Consider the following 7,980-nt stretch of genomic DNA (forward strand, 5'->3'; position numbering starts at 1 on the left):
ATTATATTTAATTTTTTTATAATAATAAAAATTTTTAACATAAAATTATATTTTAATTTAAATTAAAAATTTAAATTAACAAATTAAATGGGTCCGAAGAGAATAAATTCTTCTGTTTGAGGCGTTTGTTTTGTTTTTGTTTTATTTTTTATTTTTTATTTTTACACTTATCATACAATGGTGCCAAATTTAGGGGAACATCCTACCTATTTCTCACGAGTCTTTTTCTTTTCCTTTTTTTCATTTTATATTATCCAATTTCTCATCTCACGAGTTAAATGCTTGGCATTGCCTTTTAATTTTCCTTCTAGGATTGAATTCTTCTATTCGTGCTTCAAGTCTCTAAGGATTCAATAACATTTTAAAGGACGATTTTTTTCCTTTATTTCTTGTCCTTTTGATTGATTTATTTGACTGTTATCTACTTGAGGAGCTTTAAAGTAATTACTCCTTTCTTCGCCAACAAATTATATAATACGCCTTTCCACGAGTCTCTCAAAATTTAATTTTAGGTTTTTTCTCTTTAAATTTCAATAATTTTTATAAATTTTTTCTCTGCTAAATTCTTAATAAAAAATTAATAAAAAAATCCTTATGTTAAGATTTTTTATTATAAATAATACGTATTACATAAATAATGATTGTTATTTGAATAATTTAATAAAAAATTATTTTATTAGTTTATTTTTATGTAGTCACGTGAAAATATAATTACACAATAAGACTTATCATATTTTTACTATATTTAACTTTCTCCTTAATTTGCTTGATTTAGAGATCTTTGGAGTTCATAAATGGCGGCTGATGATAATAATAGAAGTAAAAATTAATAAAGGGAAAAATTTTGTAAGATTTACAGAGTATTTTGTGATAAGGTTTATAATTTGAGAGGCAATCTTGTTGTTAAAATGTTTAGTATAGTTGATTTATGTGGGTCCCGACGGTATTTTTGAAATCCTAGCCCCTATTTATTTCGCTAGCTTAGTTCAATTTAATTCAGTTAGAACAGTAAACACAGTTTAAATTGACGTTTGGTTAGCATATAATTTAAATTATATTCACCATTTGAATAGAGTTAAATAGCCCAACTTAGAGTTTAGCTTTTCTCTCAAGTTCAACCGTTTAAACAATTTTTTAACGGTAAAAAATGCCCACTCTCTACTTTTCACACATATCAAACACAAATTCAAATTTTATTCTATGTTCAAATTAAAATTTTAATTATACATCTAAACATCAATTAAAAATACAATTTAAACTAACCAAATTCAAACCAACGAACCAAACATGCCTCATTATTTTCAACCCTTTTTTCTCCTATGTTGATGAATTTAGCAAATTATCCCCTTGTTTTTTCTTTTTCTTTTTCTTTTTTACCGCATTCAATAGATTGGAACTGTTACAATCTAATTAAATTCCGATTTTACCGCATCAATACTCGCCGACTCTTTACCCCTCTTTTTGGGCTGCCAGTTCACCCAATCCGAAATTACCCAAAACCCCCCAAACCAACTCCTCTTCTTCACGCGTCACATCGAATCCCCATCTCGTCTTTTCACTTTCGAAACTCTGTTCCCCACCTTGAATAAAAAAGAAAAATATCAAACCCCTCTCTCTTTCTCTCTCCAAAAACCTGAAGAAAGATCTCTCTCTCTCTCTCCTCCCTTTTCCTTTGGAGCGAACCAATTTTCCGAAAAGGCGAAATCTGAACCGTCCATTAATAAGATCTAATGGCTCTCGTCAGTCGGCGAGTGGTTACCCATAACACCTTCACTATAGTTTTTTTATCATAAACCCTAGCCGCGCGATATTACGCAGACGACTCTCTGTTTCTCCTTTTCCCTCCATTTTCCCTTTCTACTCCACTCTCACTCTCACTTTCTCTCTATCCAAACAGCCTCTTAACGCCAAATTAATCGCCGATCTACTATCTTGCTATCATTCCCTATCTGTTTATCTATTTTTCTTAGATCTTTAGTTATATACGGAGTTTTTACCGTCTTTCTTGTGTAGATCCAATAAAAACCCTAATTTCTTGTTCTTTTTTCTTGATTGTATGTGAATATCGATTTTCTGTTTTGTAAAGGATATATACTTGTATTATAAGTTAGTATTTTCCGAGTTCCGAGTCCGCTGAGTCGCTGAGTTCGTGAGTCGTTTTAATGGCGGTCATCGTGAATCGCTGACTCCGTCGGTTTTTTTCTCCGATTACGAGGTCAGTACGTGCTGAGTTTTTTAATTTCCATTCCGAGTTCGTGACTGAGTCGACTCGGAAGTGGACTCAGTGAGTCGAGCAGGAAGGCAGGTCCCCGAGTCGGGGCGCTCGGGAGTTTGACGACGGCAATGCCATCTGTAGGGATGAGGCGGACGACGAGGGTGTTCGGGGTGGTGAAGGGCGTCGACGGCGCGAGGGTTTTGAGGTCAGGTCGGCGTCTGTGGCCGGACTCCGGCGAAGTCAAGCTCAGGAGACACAGCGATGTGTACGACTGGTTCAAGATTGGCAAAGGCGATGGCGGTTTAGGCTATGACTCGAACGGCTGGGCCCACAACACTAACAGCAAACCCAAGAAAACCCCTCCCGTGGCTGAAATCAAGGCTCCGAAACCGGAGGACAACAACCGCGGCGTTGGTGTGGATTTGGCACATGGCGGGCGTCGCCCTGATAGGATGTTCGGACTTGTGTATAGCCGGAAGAGGAAGAATTTGGCTGTGAGAAGTTCCGGCAATGCTTCGGTCAATTCGGAAACTCTTGGTGGCTCCGTTGGCAAAAGGTACGGGCGTCGGTTCGTCCGTAGGCAGAGAAGGAAGTTGAATTCCGGTGAGAGCTTTGCGGTGGCTGACGACTCTGATTCCCGGCTCGAATTTACGCCGAGTGAAGTGGTTAGCGTTGTTTTTGGTTCTTCCATGGACAGGAACTTCTATGCTGTTGGGGTTTTGTGTTCGATTTTGGTGTACTTGACGAGGGCCAGGCTGAGATTGACTGACCTTTTCGCTTTCCTCGTTTCCGAGCCTATTAGCAGAGTAAATTCTTCGTGTGGCATAAACATCTTTTTGGTAAGTCCTACCATGAAATGTTTCAATATGTTTTTGTCTGTAGTTTCTGCATTCTCTAATTAACTGCGTTCTATTGTTGCGTTGGCATTTTGTAAATCATATTCAGGATCATCCTTCGATCAAACGTTTTGCAAGTTGCAAGCTTTTTGGGGCCCCGGAGTTTGTGCCATTGTTTTGTGTGGACTTTTCTGCAATTCCTCTTTGTTTTATGCACATGCATTCCTGCATGTTTTTTAGATACAAACGACAGCCATCTCTTGCTGGGAATAATGAAATTGACGAGATGATTTCTGATGACGAGGAAGACCAGTTATCCTCTCCGGGAAAGGATGCTTTGGAAAGCAAACCCCTGTTGAGCGCTGAAGCCAATCACAGTGAAAACAGGTTGGCATCAAATCCGTCTTTCAAAGCTTCGAAATTTGCCTGTCGTAGCAATCAGTATAGAAATGGGTTAATTTCAAGAGGAATTCAGAAAAGGCGGAGTTCACTTCGGAGGAGGAAAGCCAGAAATCCTTCACTCTGCGGTGTACAGAAGCCTAATAATGCTTTACTTTCTGATTTAGTTAGCTTTAGGAAAAATTCAGTGTCTTTATCTTTAACGTCTAATAACAAGCTTCGGAGATCACTTCGGAGTAACTCTGCTCGAAAGTTGAAAGAAGTGAGTTCAACAGTGGCGGACTCGACACAGGATATGGACTCAACCTCGTGTTGTGCAAATGTATTGATTATTGAACCAGAGAAGTGTTACAGGGAAGGCGGATTTAGTATTGTGTTAGAAAGCTCACCTTTAGGAGGGTGGCTTATTGCGGTAAAGAAAGATGGATCAACAAAATTTACCCACAAGGCAGAAAAAGTTATGAGGCCTTGTTCTTCCAACCGCTTTACACATGATATAATGTGGACTGCGGATGATGGCTGGAAGCTGGAGTTTCCTAATAGAAAAGACTGGCTTATTTTCAAGGATCTTTACCAGGAATGTTCGGATCGGAATATGTTGGCTCCTGGGGTTAAGGTTGTCCCTATACCTGGTGTAAATGAAGTCTCACAAAAGGGGGATAGCCATTGTACTCTATTTCGCAGACCAGATTCATACATATCTGTGAAGGATGATGAACTGTGTAGAGCCTTGAAGAGGAAGACCTCAAATTATGATATGGATTTAGAGGATGAGGAATGGCTAAATAAGTTAAATAACGAGTTTTCTGTGGAGAATGAAACATATGAGTGTGTTTCCGATGATAAGTTTGAGTCAATGATTGACGCCTTTGAGAAAGCATTCTTTTGTAGTCCATATGATAACTCTGACGTGAAATCATTAACTGATCTGTGTTCACATCTGGGTGGTGACAAAGCTATAGAAGCTATTTATGTCTATTGGACGATGAAAAAGAGGAAACAGAAGCGGCCATCATTGATTCGCATTTTTCAGGTAAATATACAGTTACTCTTCATATGTCGCATTGGACTTTTGAGATGCTCGTATTTTTTTAGTTTACTCGCGTCTTATTGCAATGTTCAGATATTGGGCACTGCTTTTGGTGTTCTTGTTCTTGTTCTGTCGAATAATGGGGGAGTTTAATTTTCTTGTAAGATAGCGACTTTGTTTATATCTTCTGTTTAAGTTGTAATACGAGATATACTCGTAAAAGCATTCTTCTTTGGATGGTTTTAAGTTTTTCTCTTTCTGGTTCATCGCATACTGCACTTCTCCCTTCTTTTGTTATCGATACCATTTTTCCAATTTATTTTTTGTTCGAATGTATCTTAAATACCAAGTGAGAGCTGATTTGAGGTCTGATGCTCCTTGTCCTGTTGCTAGTTGGACAATGTTGTGTTCTTGCTGATCTACATAAGTAGAATCTAATCTTTTCTTGGTAGTTAGACAATGTCAGGTTGCTTTTTAATAGTTTTTATATGCTATTTTATTCACTAAATTTGTTCATTTTGAGATGAATTTCATATATTGCACCTGTCAATCTGCTTGCTCTTAAACTGGTCTCCCATCTAATGATGTAGATGAGGCAAGCAATTCCTTGTGAATTAGAATGTAAATTGATTTATTCGCAAATAGGTGTTCATTTCGTTTCTATAATCACTCATCGTCACTGCTCCGGTTGTTTTTTTATCTAGTATTTACACACGTTAGAAATGAGTTTTAAAGTGTTATGTCTGTTTGCATTTCAGAATGTAAATCAGAGCATTGTTATGCCTCTCTAAAACTCGAGCTTTTACGATCTAATCAGAATTATTGATGATTTGTTGCGAGATACCAAATGCTTATGATATATCATACATATCAGTAACATATAGGCAATTTCATCATAGATTCTTATATCGATGTATTTGATTGCCTTCGTCCATGTTCATCATTTTTTTTTTTTTCATTGTATTCGGCCTTTTATATTCATCATTTGAGGTTATGCTGATTGGGCTGACATATGTTCAATCATCTTTGACGGTTCCACTGGCAGCTGTATCAAGGAAGGAGAACATTGGTTCCGAAGCCTGCCATTCGTAAGAAAAGATCCTTCAATCGACAACCAAGCCAAGTTGGAAGAGGCAAACAATCCAGTTTCTTGCAAGGTATTTTAATTTCTTTTTTTCCCCCCTCAAAGATTGTTAGTTATGAACTACTTATTTTTACTCTCTTTGTTAACTTTTATCTTAATTCCCCATGACATGTATTGTAACATATATATATATATATATATATATTAATATATATTTTAAACCAAATAGGTGGCTTAACAATACCCGCGCTTCATCCTTTATGAAGAATTTTAACATTCAATCGTATTTTGATTGTTAGTTATCTTTCAAATTGGAAGCTGTGGGCTGTGTAGGCTCGGTGCAAATCGTACCTAAGATAGACTTATGTGATTGTAGATAGGATTTATTATAATGCTCTGATATTCATCTGTTGTTACGTTCAAATTATCTGGTAATCAAAGCCACAATATTCAAACCCTCTTTTAAAACGACTATGCAACTTGTGTCTTCTTAATATTATTTCTGGGTACTGCTTATAAATTGCTAAAATGGTATCTGATCTTGTCTGATGATTGCAGCAATGGTAGCTGAAAGAGACGCCGCTGAAGAACAGAACGCGATGCATAGGGTTGAAGAAGCTAAAGCCTCGGCAAACAGATGCGTGGAGCTAGCTGTTGAGAGCCGTCAAAGGGCTCAGTTACTTATGAACAACGCGGATCTGGCGACTTACAGAGCTGCAATGGCACTTAAAATTGCTGAAGGAGCTCAAGTTTGTGAATCATTGGATGCCGCTGCTGCTCATTTATTACTTGATGATTGAATCTTTTGTGGATTCCTGAAAACGACCCATTTTTAAAAGTTAAAAGGGGATGGATTTGTCATTACACAATGCATTCTCTATGGCTTGTTTGACGTGGCTGTTGGGGAGATGTTCCTGGAAGAAAAGTATTATAATTTTGTATAGGTTTTTTATTGGTATTGTACATTCTGTATTAGTATAACCTCACACCAATAGTGTACAAGTGGAATTAGTTGATTTCCTTTTGGCCGAAAAAAAGATGGGAAGAAAAAGTAAGAAAAAATTACATAATACATTTGAACCTGAGATGAGTTTCTGCCTTTTCTGGTGTTTCTTTTAGAAGTTCGCTGAATCTTTTAATTCTCAGTTTCTTGCACTTGTTCATGAATGTGGTTGAATGATTGATTCAAGTTTTTTGACATTTTAGTCCTTGAGTGCCGCTATGGGGCTCTGGATTGTACGCATATAGTGGGTTTCGACGTTGGGACTCACTCTGTGGGACCCATCTTATGGAGCTCAACAAAGCGGAGTCCTACCAGGCCACTACACTACAATTCCTTGATTTGTCTGCAAGCGAAAAATTCTTGATTTCTCATGTGTAAATGATTGGTAGCTGTGATAAGAATTTAATTTTAATAATTATTATAATTTTTTTAGTCTTAATTATTTAATTTATCGCAATAGTTGAATTAATATTTTATAATTAAAATAATGATACATTAAATTAATATTTTATAATTAAAGTAACGTTGAATTAATATCTTATAGTTACTTATTCAATTCATATTTTATAATTAAAATAATAATATTTATTGATAGATAAATAATAAAGTATATATATATATATATATTTGATTAGTGCGACTGGGGAATTTAGTATAACAGCAAAACTAGAAGACGTTCGGCAAGTGCTAACTAAAAGTGTTATGAACCACCTATACAAATCACCGTGGCCACATACGGCCAAAATACGACACTGTTTGCTAATTAGTTATGGAGCATCATATATATTACCTTTCCAAATAATACCGACTAACAAAGTCGGTCCCACTTCAGCAATTCACATTTTATGATCGTGAAAAAACGAAAATAAAAAGAAACATGCAAACAATATAGAGGACGGATGAAACAGTTTTTGCTAGAGTTTGTCTAATCCACGCACAAAAAACTATTTTATGCTATGCATTATAAGCATATAAAAAAACGGATAACATCATGGGTTTGCACGTTTTCAATATTTTACCTTTGAATTTCAATTTTCAATTTCATATCAAAAATATACCTTCTCCTTGGTTAGCTACTAGTTTAAGCTATTGCCTCACAACTAGTGATGTTGTCATTTAAATAGTCAAAATCAGCATCTGATTGAGAGAAGCTACAGATTTAAAATGAAATTTACAATATTGAGAACATTCTTTAGTTTCCTTCTAGAATTCTGACATTTTTAAACGACCTGAAACAATCAGTTCCTACCACGCAATCACATGCAACTGTTCATCTTGGATCTCCATGGTCACCAATCAATGGAGGAATAGTACTCCATTTTTCTTAGTGGGGTCTGTAGAATTCCCCCTATACATATATATATATATATAGATATATATATATATATATATATATACACACACACACTAATT

The 7,980-nt window shown here is 36.1% G+C and overlaps 1 protein-coding gene across 1 annotated transcript; it reads left to right on the forward strand.

The window, feature by feature from the left end:
* The first annotated feature begins 1,634 nt into the window (after nucleotides 1-1,634).
* Nucleotides 1,635-6,657, forward strand: LOC21399809. The gene is made up of 4 exons (XM_010111852.2): nucleotides 1,635-3,054; nucleotides 3,161-4,483; nucleotides 5,526-5,637; nucleotides 6,123-6,657. Exons 1-4 carry the CDS (start codon nucleotides 2,344-2,346, stop codon nucleotides 6,362-6,364), a joined length of 2,388 nt encoding a protein of 795 aa, XP_010110154.1. The 5' UTR covers nucleotides 1,635-2,343; the 3' UTR covers nucleotides 6,365-6,657.
* Nucleotides 6,658-7,980: the final 1,323 nt, after the last annotated feature.

This window comes from Morus notabilis, unplaced genomic scaffold (genome assembly GCF_000414095.1).
Source record: "Morus notabilis unplaced genomic scaffold, ASM41409v2 Scaffold112, whole genome shotgun sequence".
Classification (NCBI taxonomy): domain Eukaryota; kingdom Viridiplantae; phylum Streptophyta; class Magnoliopsida; order Rosales; family Moraceae; genus Morus; species Morus notabilis.